Genomic DNA, 15401 nt, shown 5'->3' with positions numbered 1-15401 from the left:
AGAACCACAGATACCTGTCATCTATTAAGGCAGTTACTTGTGCAGTTGGTTATTGTATGTTGATTCTCTTAGCTTCAGTTTTAGAGGCTAACGTTTTCTGACCTCATCCCCAAACTGTGAGGGGAAATGGTGGCATCCAGAGTTCTCTCATACAGGGATTCACTTCTGTAATTGATTCAAACGCAACACTTGGCAGGGATAAACCAACGTGAATGGGAAATGGTTTTAGGCAGGTTTACCAGGTTTATCATGTTTCCCTATGATTTTGAACATAGTATACTAATCTGAAAGTTCTTTGTTATTTATTAGTTTTCATTTTATCATAATTATTTTGCCTTTATTGTTAAAGCATTTTCATTTTCTCTTTTTTTAAAAAAGCTATCATTTACTTGAATGTGTTTTTTAATTTAGTTTTCCCCTTGTTAAGGAGTTCTTGGGTTAAAAAGAAATGTCTCTCCTCTCCTCCACCCACCTTCCATTTATGATTTCACCAACCAAATTGAATTTTTAGAAATCTGATTACAAACTCAAATAATTACCCCATGAATGTTAACTTCCTTAAAACTGTAACTGAGGCCCATTTCTAAAATGGATTGAGATGTCTAAACCCATCAATTTAGCTTAAATCTTTGCTATATACATATAGATATAGATATAGATAGATATAGATATATACTAAAACATTTTTAAGTCTTATTACCATTTTGCAAAATACAGGGATGCCTCACTTAAGAATACATGATATGGAAGAGCACATTTGTGAAATTGTTAAATTAAGAGGTAATATTTTTTATTTCAAAGCAATTCAGTCTATTTCTTTTAAGCAAAAAGCCTTAAGTATTTAAATATTTTGGAATGTTTACATATTCTGAAACAATATTGCAAAGGTAGATCTTCCTAACTTAAATGTACATTCTGATAGGGTAGAAACAGTGGAATCAGGAAAACTTGGTCCAAATTCCAAGTCTAGCTTAGCAAAACAGTGGCAACCTTGGAAGCACTGCCTAATCACTCTGAGCCTTAGTTTCCTCAACTGTGAAATGGAAATGATTACTACCTCCTGAGTTTGTTTTGCAGACTAAATGAGATGACATATGAAAGTGTCTGGCACATGGTAGGTATACTTTTTCCCCTTTCAGATAAACCAAAAGTGTAAGCATTGCTATAACCATTCTTTCTAGGGATTGCAAAGCCTAGTTTATGCCCTAGTAGGTAACACAATGGAGAAGATGATAGAAAAATAGTTTGAGGTAAAGTCATTGAAGACAGCTCTAAAGATGGGGAGATGAGGCAGTAAGCACTTCCTGAATAAAGGGAGGTAGATATGGCCATTGTGGAGTTTTTAAAAAGTAATGTTTTTTTGGATTTTCCTGGTTATAATACTAATCCATGCATACTATAGAGGCTTTGGAAAAATACCTTTGTGTGGGTCATTTTAGTCTTTCAAATCAGTAACACTGAGGCAAACTCTGACCTTTCTGAAAAGGAGCCCAGTGGTCTGTCATTCCGTGAGCATTGATGGAGGACCACCTGTGTGCATGGGGCAGTGCTAAGTGCTGAGATGAAGAAGTGTGTTTTGGGAGGTGCCAGGGAGAACTCAGACTTCATCTGGGAAACAGAGCTGGTGCCAATGCTGAATCTCCATGTCCTTCAGTTAGCCCTTGTCTGGTATGATACAGGAAACAATCAAATTCTCAGTTTATAATTCTAAAAACAGAACAACATTGCCATCTATTGGTGTTATGAGATGTTTAATTTCCTTTATTAGGGGTAAAACCTAGTACTGTGATTTTATGAGTAGGAAATTTATAGCCTGCTAAAATGAAGATATAACAGGTCAACTACTGCCAGTGTCACCTCCAGGTTGTGTAGCAGCCCCTAAAATAGAAAAAGAGGACTGTTGACGCTTTGAAAAGGAAGGGATGCAGCACTAAGAAAAAGTAGCATGAAATTGGCATTCCTGATATTAACAATTCTTATTCTTATTTTATTTGCATTGTTTTGTGACATATTACTTACTTCCTCTCTATATTTGAATATTGATGAAAGCAAAATCCTTACTTTCTTTTTTATCTTATCTAGTACAAAAACTGCTGACCCAGTTGCAGCACACGTCCTAGGTACCACTGGTCTCTTTCAGGTTACCAGGTGGCCCAGGAATTAAGTGCATGGACTTTGCAGTCAAACATCTTTAAACACTGGTTTTGCCATTGTGCAACTTTGGGCAAGTCATTTCCTCAGTTTCCCTTTTCGTCTACATAATGTTACTACTACTTCTCAGGGTGGTCTTGAGTGAAAGGGAAGAATAGGGAGTGTTTATTCTGGTGTGGAGACCTGTATGAATACTTGCTAACTGCAGCTACTGTGATTACCAGTAGCTAGGTAAAGAATGGGACCAGAGAAGGGGAGTCCTAAGAGCATGTGGGCAAATTGGAATACTCTTCCCCAAACTCAACACATTTTTATCTTTACCTGCTGAGATCGTCACGAATTCTTGAACACCACAGAATAGCAGTCACAGTGCTGTTTAAAGTGGTATCATGTTCCCCATGGGAAGTTTCGCTTTTCTTAGAGAAAAGTACCAGAACTTACAAGTACAAACATTAGTGTGCCCTGCGTTTTTTCCCACTGCGGCTGCCAGTGCTGAAATGTTGACCAAACACCTCTTTTGAACAAGCTTTAAGGATCTGTAGCAAGTTTTCTGAATATCTGTATTACTCAGTAATGACTGGTACTTTGATGGTGGTAACATTGAAGATGGGCTTGGTGCTTTGAGGTTGAGTACCTTGAGGATAGGTTTAGCTTTTGGAGTTAGACGTCACTTGGTGGCCAGGCTGGAGAATAAGATTAGGTGGAGTCGTGTATCACATTTGGCCAAAATGTGAGTTCTGGAAGCAGGCGCCAAAGAGGAATTCTGAAATGTTTTGCTGACTGGCAGTTTAAAGGTTCATGATTATTTGGGTGTACAGATTCTGACATGCTTGTTAAAGTCACCTCATTTCTTTATGGTTGTCCACTCCAGCTTTCCCCTTCCTTCTCCTGAGTATTAGAGAAACAAGACAACCCTTCACTAAGTCCTTTCTGAAGTCTGCATTTGAAGTGGGAAGAGAGCCCTAATAGCCAGTTTTGCTCAGTGCTTAGAGCGTTGGCCCTCGGACTGAAAGGGACTGGGTTCGATTCCAGCCAAGGGCACATACCTCAGTTGCGGTCTCAATCCCTGGCCCTGGTCGTGGCGCATGCAGGAGGCAACCAATCTATGTGTCTCTCTCACATTGATGTATGTTTCTCTCTGTGTCTCTATCTGTCTGTCTATCTGTCTGTCTCTCTCTCTCTCCCCCTCTCCCTCCCTTCCACACAATCTGAAAAGCAATGGAAAAAAATATCCTCTGGTGAGGATTAAAAATAATAGTAATAATAAAAGTAAAGTGGGAAGAGATAGTAACCAAAGAATTTATATGCATATATGCATAACCCATGGACACAGACAATAGTGTGGTGAAGGCCTAGAGAGGGGAGGAGGCAGGGTGGAGTGGGGCAGAGGCAGGGTGGAAAGGGGACATCTGTAATACTTTCAAGAATAAAGATAAATTTTTTTAAAAAGAAAGAAAAAATGGGAAGAGAAGGTGCTATAGTAAACCCAGCTGATCTCGTGTCAGGTCAGCCAGAATGAGAAGGAAACAAACTGGTGTTCCACTTCCCAGGAATTGGCAGTCCATTTTGTGCATATGGATTAGGAAGGCTAATTCAGGAGGGCCCATTTCCTGACTTAGAGTCTAAGACCTTTCCTTTCTCTTTTTCTTTTTTTCCCTACTGTTGACCATCAAGAGGCCACCCTATGCTTCTTAAAGAAAAATAGTGACGTGAAAATACTCATTACTTCATACATTGTAAATATGTTGTTCACCTTGTTACAAACCCCGCCACCTTCTGGATTCATATTGAAAGGTGAATTTATTCAGCTCTGATTAATTTATAGGAAGAGTTTTCATTGTTCTGGGAATAAAAGATGCTGCCACTTTATGCTTTAACATAGATTCTCAGTTTGAAAACCATACTGCTATGAAAAGAATTTTGAAAACTCAGGGCAATATTTATTAATTTTGCAAATTCTTGTACTGCAGTAAGCTGAAGTATGCTTAAAGGAAAGCCCTATCACTTTTTTTTATTAAGCACAGTTTAATGTATTTAGAAATCCCTATTATCTATTAAAGGTAGCTGCCCCCAAATGTCCTGTCCCTTCTGCAATTACATAGCGCTCTCATCACAAACCACTTCCCGGAGGAGGGCTTGACTCTTGGTCTGGATGGTCAATCGCATAGAAGCCACGCTCTTCTATCGCCCGGTAGAGTGTTATGTACTTAGAAGCCTTCCTAGTCCTTGGGACCACAAATTTCTCCGTGAATTCATTCTTGTCCAGTTGCTCCTTTCCTTCTGTGGTCAGAATGCAGTTAATGAATGTGAGGGTGTAACTGTAGCAGTTGTAGCTGTCTTCCTCATACCTTCAAAACAAGGACATGGAGAAGAGGCTTAGCTTTAGAAGCTGCTCAGCAGCAGGCCACAAAGCTGCCGAAGGCCTTTCGTAATTGAAATTGGGCGCACTCGGCGAGCTGGGCCCCACCCTGTGCAGGGACACTTGGCATCTTGGGCTATTTCTGCTTTCAACTTAAGTACAGATGAAACTCAACTAAATGTTCAGAGTGGTGAGTGAAGGTGCATATAAACCCCAACTTAGGGAACTTAATTTCACTGAAATTCTAGACTCTAGAAGTAGAATTTCATACCTTAAATTTTAGGATATTCCACAGTGTCTAAACTTACCTGAAGCGTAGCCTGAAAACAATTTAAATTGACAAATATGCATGTAAAGTGTGAAGGGAGCAAGGAATTGAGAAAGTCATTTCAAAATTGCTAAAACCAAAAAAAGGACCTTGAAATATTTATAAATTTTGAATACCATTTAAAATTTTTTTGTTTTAGGGAATATTATATGGCTGTAGATATGATTATTAAGTGTCAAATAACTAAAATAACTGGAGTTCTAAGTTCTGGTCCTTTCAGTTCTTAAAATACTCTGATTCTATTATGTAATGTAAACTGGCTCACCTCTGCAGAAACCCTAAAGTAAATCAACCCCTGCTTAAATTTTGTTACAGGTGCTACTACTATCTTGGTATGGGATCAACTAAATGCAGCTTAGAGTCCTCTGTGAGTTGAGATCACACTTGCATGGCAAATGAGAGCCAGGGAGCAGGTGGTCTCTGCAGCCTCATACCTGTGAGGCAGCCAGGCCCCCGTGGTGGAGAAGTCTTCCAGGTACTTGTCCCACTGGTCCATCAGTCCAAACATGCCAGGCTGCAATAATGGGATACTTATACTCTGCTCCCAGCCTGCTTCATCTCGCTGGACACCGTGCATGGTGTAATTATAGACGACTCCTGCAACCAAAACCAGAGTCGTGCAGAAGCTTGAGGGGAAGTGCACCTCTGTGAAAAGGGGACGTCAGAAAATGAAAGCAGCCACCACAGTAACTTTACATATCAGAAACTACAATTGCACTTTCTGATTACTGCCAGTTAGCAATAGGCCATGAGAGGCTCCAGAACCTCCTCCCTCCAGGATCATCAAGTTCAGGAGGCAGCCACCCACCTAGGAGGTTTAGAGAGGGTCTTGCCTGGAGTTGAGAGGCTATGGAGCTCCTGCCCCCACATCCCTGCTCTCTGCAAAGCAGTTCCTTCAGGGAAACCCAGTTCTTGCTCCACCTGCTCTTCAGCACTCTGAAGTCACCCCCAGGAAACGGACAATATCAGGCACCAGGATAATCATCTCCAAATATTTTTGTTGAAGTTCTCTATTTATAAATGGGCCTATCGTCCCTTAAATCAGCAGTAAATTTCCATTGATCAGATTGGTGGTAAATTTTACTGCTCATGTGGATAACTCTGAGTTCAAAAACCCAGTCCCAGGTTTCTGTTCACAATGTCAACTTCTCCTGCCTCAAGGAGGTGAGCAATACCTCACCTGGCTGGCCTTGCTCACCATTCCCAGGCTTGAAACTTTCTGCAAGTGGCTTACCCAAGCCCTTTTCCTATAGACAAGAATGTTCTGGGTTCAAGTGCTGCGGACTCTGTGCCCTCAGAACTAAATCTGGCCAAAGGAACTTTTATTTAAACATGCTTCTTTTTTAAAAAAAGTTTTTTTAAAGCAAGCCACTGCAAGCCCCACCACTTACGTAGGAGTTATGTCCCCTGACTTATCCATGAGGTTCCTGCCTACCTCCTGGAGACCCAGGAACACAGTGGGCTGAGTGAGAATATGTTTGGGAAGCAGAAGGCCTGGGTCCAGAGTCTGGTCCCACACAAGATGAGGTCTTAGGCAACTCAGTCTCTTCAGAATTCTGTTTCTTCCCCTTTTAAACACCAAAAAACTAAAAGGTTTCTGTTGCTCTTGGCTGAGAAAATATTAAAGACCTTTTTTCAAATACTTAGTCTTATTAGTAATACTTTGCTCTAAAGTCAAGTATTAGCATCGCTTACCTCATGGTGCAGCAGGAGATCCCAGGGACCAGAGGGATTACTAATTGTTGCATGATCACTAGAAATACTGCTCTCCTCTGGGTACTTTGGGGACTTTGTAAGCTAAAATAATATATGAAAAATCACTTACCATTTGTGTTGGCTATTCCAACATGAAGGTCAGACCTTCCGTCATACTCCCTGAAAGAAACAAGTATTTTTTCTCTCATTTGCATATGTTTGGCATGAAGAGTTGCTACTTAAAGTGGGAGAGTGATGGGCCTCCTCTCTTGGTTGGTTTCAGACCTGCCATCAGTGTCCAGGGTAGTGAAAGCCCTGTTTCAAAGCTGGTTAGGCCAAGAATACATTTGAAACCTAAAATTTCCCCCGCCCCCAGTCTGGATTTTGTTGCCAGCACACACCCCACCCCCAATACTAAAGGTGAATGCGCCAGAAGGCCAGTCCTGCTAGAGCAGAAAGCCAGCGTAACACCTGGCAGAGGAGCCCACCCAGAGGTCAGTTGTTGGAGCTCCTTACTCTTTCCTCCTGTTATGTGAGGTGACATTCTGTTCCTCAGGCTATTGGGTGAGGGTCCTGAATGCATCTCAGCAGACCACTACCTTCCAAAGTATTATAGCCCATTTTGGTCTCGTAGCATGTGACCACACTCATTCCTCTTGGACAGCCCTTGTTTCCTGAAGTTATTTACCTGAGACTGGACATTAGATGTATAAATCCATATAATTTAACCTTCATTTACAGTCCCAAGCCATCACTTACTATCCCTGGGACATTGGGCAAGTCACTTACTCTCTGATCTGTTTCCTCATTTATAAAATGGGAATATCATAAGCCTCTTAGTGAGCTGGTTGTACGAATAAAATGTCTGTTGAGTGCCTGCCACATAGAGGTGTTGAATAAATCAGAGGTTATTTTTAAATGATAAAGCTCCTTTCTCAGACCACAGGTCTGGATATTTGGTTCCTCATTAAAGCAAGCAGTTGCAGGTTTTTAAATGACCGAGGACAAAAATGGCTACCCCGCCTTCTTCAGAGCAGTCCCCCCAGGTCATCTTGTGGCAGCCCCAAGGGATCCTAATCTAGTTAGATCAGAGCCCTAGTGATTCCTTTTGGTCACTGCTGGTTCTCTTTTATGAAGTAGGTGAGATCGTCTCAAGGTGATTGTGAGAGTCAATCCTGAGGGCTTGGAAATTGGATGGAAAGGAAGGAAATAGCTGGAAGTTGGCCTTAGAGGGTCTGGTGGGCAGGGGGCTACTTAAAGACTGCAGATCCTGACCTGAGAGGTTAAGGGGGTGGAAGGGTGCCAAAACATATGACTTGTTTCAACACCACCCAGGGCCAGGGCCACCAGTACCACCTCCACATTGTAGAGTAAGTAAAGGTCATTAGGGGCCAACCAGAAAGCCTGTCGTGTGTCCTTTGAGTGCGGGCTGTGGTCTGTTCACTGTGACATCGCTAGTCTCCCACACAGAGCAGCTCAGTATTTGTTGAATGAACCATGTTATGATGGCAAATGAATTCCAAACTTTAGCCACTTTATTCAAAAGCTTTTGGAATCCAACCAGTTAATGACCTCAGGCCAGCATGAATGAGGGGCTCTTATAAAACAGTTTGGAGCAGCACCTTTTACACACTTTGGTTCATTTCAGCCTCATAGGGACAAGAAGGAAATCGATTAAAGAAATTACTTAGCCCTGGCCAGTTTGGCTCAGTGGTTAGAGCACTGGCCTGCAGACTGAAGGGCCCCGGGTTCGATTCCCACCAGGGGCGCATACCTCAGTTGCAGGCTCAATGACTCAGGCCAGGGGCACGTGCAGGAGGCAACCAACAGATGTGCGCCCTCCCACCCCGTCTAGGAAAAGCAATGGAAAAAATATCCTCTGCTGAGGATTAAAAAAAAGAAAAGTTACTTAGCAGGGGAGTGAATAGCCAACTCTAATTTTCTCATCCCAAGCACTCTTGAGGGCATGAGAGAGTTGGGAGGGTGGATTTCAAGGCGGCAAGTTCTCTGCGCTAGATCAGGACGATAGACATGGATGCGCTTCCTGAAATGTGCCGTCCTTCGGCAGCGTCCCTGCTCTCTCACAATCTGGCTTGTGCAGAGCCAGTCCCAATTCCATTTGTAAACCCCATGAGGACTCAAGGAGGTACAATCCTTTCTTTTGATTTCTGAAATCTTAGTCAGGTGGTGCCTGCAACTGAAATAGACCAGCTCTAGTCTTCGATTTAATTCACCTCCATGCAAAATAGCCTATAAGTGGTCATCCTTCAGGCTCTCTACATTGTACTTGTTTGTCACAGAAATTACAAACTCACAATAAAAGTATTTTGGTGAGATTGGCTGCTGGGTAATTTTTCCAATTAGCTTCTTAGCTCAAAATCTATGGGTAAAACAATCTCCAGACTATGGATTTTTCTCTCTTAAAATTGTATATGTAGGTTTGACCTTCATATACACTTATTGCTCTGGGAAAGTAGGCCTACCTTTTAGAATTTAATACCCCCAAAAAACGAAAGAATTATGCACCACACCTCACTGTAAAAGGAGGTTTTAGTGACTACAACACAGAAGCAAAGTTTGCACAATTCAATGTAACACAAAAAACACTGTACCTAAGAAACGTCCCTTGAGTTGGTCTGAGGAGGAATGAACATTTTTCTTGATGCCCGTTGGTAAACGGGTTGGAGATGCTCACAGGTGCCTCCTCCAGCTTCCTGGAGCCCACGTCCTGCCGGCAGAGGGGGCAGCGTCTGGGCACGCTGAAGCTGTAGATGCATTTTCTGCAGTGGTTGAATTTAATTAGAGGCTTCCCGGCCTCTGCGCACTGCATGGCTCTCCCCTCCTGCACAACCGGGGGCCGCTTCCCCAGGCTTCCTTTTCCTGATTGCACAGGTAGCAAATTCAGGCGGTCTGAGTAACCTGATCAGCAACGACGTCATTCTGATTGACGGCCACAGAAGCCAAATCGGATAGAATTAACCAGTAACCAGGCCGCCCCATAAACTAGTATCCAAAGGCGCTTTCGTTTTCATTTTCATTTGTGCTTGCTTGCACATTTCTTCCCGAGCCTTTGTACATTTTGCAACTGTTGGCAGCCAGCTCCAACACATCCTTTAAAGCCCTAGGTTTCTGTAAAAACTTTCTTCGCTTCCTCCAGCATCCCCTTGCCCTAGCAGCGCTGGATTCAAGTTTCTGCCAGAGCTCTGTTCTTTAATTAGTCATAAGCCTGTGAGCCTCTTGGAATTAGGGACCTACACTTATTTTTGTGTTTCTACAAAAGGTTATATTGTTTTGGTTTTGAATAAGTAAATTCTTACTTTGAGACTATTCTCTTTTGATGTTTTATATTATAGAAATAATCTTGCTTATAAAAAAATAGCACAGTAAGAAAAATAAAAGGATAGTGGTTACCCTTGGTGGGGGTTACTGATTGGGAGAGGGTGTGAGGGATTCTCGGACTGTATTTTAACATCAATCAACTATATGCCACTTACAAGAGATACAGTTGAAATACAAAAATACCAAGTAAGTTGAAAATAAAAAGTTGGAAAAAATATACCTGAAAGAAAGCTGATGTAATTATATTAGTATCAGACAAAGTACACTTCAAAAGAATAATAATTCTGAGACATTTCCTTTTTTTTTAAATTTAACTTTATTGTTGAAGGGATTACAATTGACTCCTTTTTTCCCCCATTGATCCCCTCCCCCCAGTACCCCCTCCCCTCAGGCCTTCACCCCACTATTGTCTGAGTCCATGGGTTATGCATATATGCATATAAATTCTTATGTTAATCTCTCCCCACCCACCCCCACTTTCCCTCTGAGATTTGTCAGTCTGTTCTATGATTCTAGAGACATTTCCTTTTTTGAACTAGCACCCTCAGAAACATCTTTCACATAGCGTATTACATGCACCGTTCTGTCTGGGGTCAGTGCATTCTTTCACTGAAAACAGTACCCTGATGTAATGAACAACTAGCATTCTTAGAAACAGATTTTGTACATGAATTTACATAGTGTATTATGTGCACAATAGTGAGGTAAATAGATTCCTTCACTGATATAACACTGTCTTGAATCACATTGCAACTAGCACAAAGAGGGACATTTATTAGTTATAATGTATTGGCAAAACACATTAGCCAACCTCAAATTTATTTGAGCCTAACTAAAAACATGGCCTCAAAAAATATATATCAAATGTTGGCCAAACTAAAAGGTGAATAGACAATTCCACAGTGGGATTGCACTAGAAATCAATAAGAACAAGCTAACTAGAAAATTCTCAGTAGTCTGGAAATTAAGCAGCACACTGCTAAATAACTTACAGATCAAAGAATAAATAACAGTGGAAATTAGAAAAATATTTCTGTGGGATACAACTAAAGGGCTTAGAGGGAAAATTATAGCTTTACTTAAAAAGGAAGCTAGAAAACAAGAACAATTTAAACTCAAAAAAATATAAAAAGAGACATAGTAAGGATAAGAGCAGAAATCTGAAATGACAATCACAGGTATAATACAGAAACTAAACCAAGCTAAAGTAAACTGCAGGCTGAGATGGCTTCAGTGGTAAATTTTTCCAAACATTTAAGAAAAAATTAATACCTATATTACAGACATTTCCAGAGAATAGAAAAGAAGGAAGACTTCCAAACTCATGCATATCTCAGATACCAAAGCCAGTCATGGACATTTCAAGGAAGGAGCACTACAGACAAAGGATATAGAAATCCTAAACACAGTATTAACAAATAGAATACAGTATATGATTTATAAAAAAAATAATATATCATGCCAAATGGGTTCTATCTGAGAAATTCAAGGTTGACTTAACATTAAAAAATCAATAATATAATTCAACACACTAACAGAACAAAGGATAAAACAATACCGTTTTCTCAATATATGGGAAAGAAAGGATTTGATTTTTTTAAAAAAATCAAAAGACATGTTCATAATAAAAACTCTAAGAAAACCCGAAAGAAACTTCCTTAATTTGATAATGTATAGCTTCAAAAATCCTAGCGCCAACATTTTAATTAATGGTGAAATATTATGTAATTCCCCTGAATTCAGGAACAAGACAAGGTTGTCCACTATTACCATCTTCTATTTAGGGTTACAGTGAGGATTCTCAGCAGCACAGTAAGCCAAGAAAAAGAAAGAAAGGGTATGCCCTGGCTGGGTAGCTCAGGTGGTTAGAGCTTCATCCTGACACAGCAGGGTTGTGGGTTTGATCCCCGGTTGGAGCTCACAAGAATCAACCAATGGATGCATACATAAGTGAAACAACAAAATGATGTTTCTCTCTCTCTCCCTCCCTTCAATTCTCTCTCTAAAATTGATAAATAAAATTTTTAAAAAAGAAGTAAAGATAAAAAGGTTGAAAATGAGGTAAAACTGTCATCATTTGCCGGTGGCATATTGTATGTGTAGAAAATCCAAAACAATCAACAAACAAACCATTTGAATTAATACATGAATTTAGCGTGGAACAAGCAACAAACAGGACATTTAAAAAATATCATTTAAAATAGCATACAAAAAAATCTAGATACCTAGGAATGCATCTAATAAAAGTTGTCGAAGACCTATACACTGAAAACTACAAATTTCCCAATGTATTTCCTAAATATGAGAAAAATTTCAAAAGTTCTAGTTGGAAGTATATATTGTGCTCATTCATTGGAAGCCAATATTTTTACATCACAGCAAAAGAACAACACGCAGGTATATGTTGTTCTTACAACACGTATAGATCTCACAGATACAGTGTTGGTCAAAAGAAGACAGACAAAACAGTACATATTGAATTATTTCATTTATATCAAGGTCAAGAACAACCTAATGTGTGGTGATAGAGGTGAGAATAACAGTCACCTTTGGGAGATATTGATTGGGAAGGGGCACAGAGAGCCCTCTGGGGTATTGATAATGTTCTTTGATCTGGGTGGTGGTTTATGAGTGTAAACATATGTAAAAATTCATACAGGCATATGTGTTTTTTCTGTTATATCTCAATGTTAATAATTTCTTAAAAGAATATTTTTAAAAGCAATAGGGAGCCAGGGTTAGAGGAGGTTAATGACATCTGACATTTTAAAAATAGGTTTCGTTTAGCAACAGACTAGAAGAGCAGTTAAAAGGCCCTAGCAGGGGCCCAGGCAAGGAGGGCTGATTAGGGCTCAGACTGGAACGATGAAGGTGGAAATGGAGACGAGGGGATGCGTTGGAAAGCAGGATCTGCAAGATATAGAGAACCAGGGGAAAGGGTCCAGAGTCCAGCGTGGGGCAAAAGCAGGTTTACAGTTGTGCGTATGCGAAACACAGAGTTTATTCTTATATTCTTACTTATTAACTAGTGTATTATTTTCCATACGCACAACTGTAAACCTACTTTTGCCCCACCCTGTATACTTCTGGAGGGAAATAGAAGACAGGTAGCAGAGGAATGCCTGGGAAGAAAATGACTAAAACTCGGGATGGGAATAGAGATGTTGAAAAAGAGCAACCGAGAGAGGACGACGGAATTCCGCACTTGGGAGGTGAGGCCTGGGCGGGAACCGTGGAGACAGGGCCTCAGAGAGTGTGCATCTAGATACCGGTCGGAGTAATGCCCTCGGCGATGGGGGCAGACCCGCAGGAACTAACAGCGGGCACCGGGGATGAGACCCGCGGAACTAAGCAGCTCGCTAGGCCCGGCCCAGGAGGCTTGGAAATGCGGGACAAGGAGCGCGGGGATTGGGGGTCGGCTCCTCCTCCCTCCCGGGGCGGAACCAATTGTGACGGCGGCGAGGTTTCCGGCCGGCGCTACAAAGGTGCAACACGCGGGGGCGGTGTGCGCGGTCGTGACGCTGCTGCGCGGGAGGGGCAGGGCTGAGGCGGCGACGGCGGCGACCGGAGCGAGAGGCTGCAGTGCGCCCACGGCCTGTATCTCGACCACCATGAGCACCAAGCAGGTCACTTGCAGGTGAGTGTGCGGCTCTGCGGGGTCTCGGAGCGCCGGGTCATTTGGGGCCTCTCCCCGGGGCCCTTGGACGACCGGTGCGCGCCGGTGCTGCCGCCGGGGAAACTGAGGCTGGAGCGGATTTGTGGAAGGTTGCTCGGCTCTTCGTGGTCGGGCTTTTCCAGGGGGAGCTAGCGCTGCGGCCCGAGCCGGGGCCCGGCGGTGTGTGGCCGTGTTTCGTAACCGAGACCCGGGATGAGGCCAGCGCGGGGGCTGTGCTGCGAGTTGGAAGCGTGGCTCCCGTGGGCTGGAAGGACGTGCTAGCCAGGGCCGTGCGGGATGCTTGGGCCCTGGGAGAAGGGCTCTTGGAACTTAAAGTTTATCTGGAAAAGGAGATTTGGAATTGATTTGAGTAAGGGTACGCTAAAAGGTCGTTTACAAATGGGAATGCGACGCAGGAGTAGGTCGTTAATCGATGATGAGCGCCTCAGAGAAGCTGAGGCCCAAAAGCGGCCTTCGTTTCCCGAGAATTAGAAGAACACCGATGCAACCTAAACTTACAGAAAATAAGCAAGTAAGCATTGTGCGGAAAATAATAACGGCAGGTAGGATTTTTTTGAAAGTTTACGTGCTCCGCATATTTCCAAGTCCTTCATATTCATTGTCTTTAGGCTTTACAATAACACTATTAGGCAGATATTCCCATTTTACAGTGCAGGGAACAGAAGTTAAGTGGTGCTGTTCTCTTAGTGAGACACCCATTTTCGTGGAGAAATATAACGATAATGGATGGATGGCTGTAGAAAATTCAGAACGGATGACTACACTGTGATTGCTGCCGTGGAATAGAAATAGCTTGGTTGTGTAACACCCTTATTTCTTGGTAAGCTTGTGGCTTACCAGTATTGGCATCCTAGTCTGATTGAACTGATACTTGGAAGGTGCAAATTTTATTTTAATAACTATTTTCAGTAAAACCTGTCTGGGAAACATTGCTAAAAAAAAGTTAGTTTAATTATGTAATAAACTGATTATTTAGGTATCATTTATGTTATTTCTCTTCATTAGTATGAGTAATTGAAAAGTGACTATGAAAAAGTTTTCCTTTTAGCATTAGTGTATAATTAACTGTTCAATCAGTTTATCCAAGGCTCAGATGACTTGTGTTAAGCAGTCATCAGAAATTTGCACTTAGTGTCTATAGGAAAGACTTGTATATACGCACACATACACGTCTTCACAAAAGACTTTTACTGGAAAGTGTTTTGTGAAGATTTGTGTGTATTTATTTTTATTTGTATAAAGTTTTGTGTTAACCTAAAATTAAAATGCCTTTTCAGAGCGAGAGGCAATACGCATTTATTTGAGATTTTTAAAAAGGAAGAATTGCTGTTCAGGAAGCACTGATTCAGGCAGAAACCCAAATAGTGTTTCTGTTAGGAAACAGAGACAAGGGGTATTTAGGAAAAAGAGAAGGGGAACAGTTACATCTGTAGAAGGAAGGCATTTCTAGTGATGCAGGTAAGCTAACAGTGATGCTAATTCTAGACAGTGTTTTTAATTTTAAGTCGTTAGTCATATCTGCTTTCTTGTTATCCTTGCAAACAGTTCCTTGGGGCACAGTGTTGCTTTAGGCCCAATAAAGGTTATTTTGCCCTGTTTTAACATTACAAAGGCTTGTGGCATAAAACTTGCAAGGCAGTTCCTCTGGGGTGGCAGCTCCAGTTCTAGTTTAAAGTGGCTCTACTTATATATTTTTACACCCCTGTTGGAGCAATTTCTTAGTCATTGTGGACTGTAGCAGATTCTGGCTACTGCTCCTAAGATGGGTCCACAAAAAAAGTACACCTTTATGTATGCTTTATAATCGAATCTCAACTCTGTAGTATCTCATTATACAGATATGGAAATCTTAT

The 15401-nt window shown here is 41.6% G+C and overlaps 2 protein-coding genes across 3 annotated transcripts in view; one reads left to right on the top strand and one right to left on the bottom strand.

Annotated features, from left to right (window-relative positions):
* Window positions 1-3184: 3184 nt before the first annotated feature.
* On the bottom strand, window positions 3185-9378 carry MKRN2OS (MKRN2 opposite strand). Of its 2 annotated transcripts, none has more exons than XM_016209914.2 (4): window positions 9146-9378; window positions 6664-6713; window positions 5273-5483; window positions 3185-4499 (listed from the first exon to the last, which is right to left on the bottom strand). In XM_016209914.2, the coding sequence occupies exons 1-4, from the start codon at window positions 9361-9363 to the stop codon at window positions 4262-4264; spliced, it is 717 nt and encodes a 238-aa protein (XP_016065400.2). In that variant the 5' UTR covers window positions 9364-9378; the 3' UTR covers window positions 3185-4261. The 2 variants fall into 2 exon arrangements, with proteins under 2 accessions (XP_016065400.2, XP_016065401.2); XM_016209915.2 differs by having other exon boundaries at window positions 5273-5435.
* Window positions 9379-13423: 4045 nt separating this feature from the next.
* MKRN2 (makorin ring finger protein 2) overlaps window positions 13424-15401 on the top strand; it is a 35613-nt gene continuing 33635 nt past the window's right edge. Inside the window, exon 1 of the mRNA XM_016209908.2 lies at window positions 13424-13509. Coding sequence (XP_016065394.1) covers window positions 13484-13509 — 26 coding nt within the window. The 5' untranslated portion in view covers window positions 13424-13483. The remainder of the gene's footprint in view (window positions 13510-15401) is intronic.

This window comes from Miniopterus natalensis, chromosome 15, assembly GCF_054644295.1.
Source record: "Miniopterus natalensis isolate mMinNat1 chromosome 15, mMinNat1.hap1, whole genome shotgun sequence".
Lineage (NCBI taxonomy): Eukaryota > Metazoa > Chordata > Mammalia > Chiroptera > Miniopteridae > Miniopterus > Miniopterus natalensis.
This window is presented reverse-complemented; position numbering and strand designations above follow the sequence as displayed.

What these genes read in the sequence shown, in the direction of transcription:
- MKRN2OS (XM_016209914.2), bottom strand. Translation starts at nt 9,363, where the DNA reads ATGCAGTGCGCAGAGGCCGGGAAGCCTCTAATTAAATTCAACCACTGC. An exon ending in ACTCAAGGGACGTTTCTTAG is followed by an intron (nt 6,714 to 9,145) that starts GTACAGTGTTTT and finishes TGTTTCTTTCAG; the next exon opens with GGAGTATGACGGAAGGTCTG. An exon ending in GGGGCCTGGCTGCCTCACAG is followed by an intron (nt 4,500 to 5,272) that starts GTATGAGGCTGC and finishes CTTGTTTTGAAG; the next exon opens with GTATGAGGAAGACAGCTACA.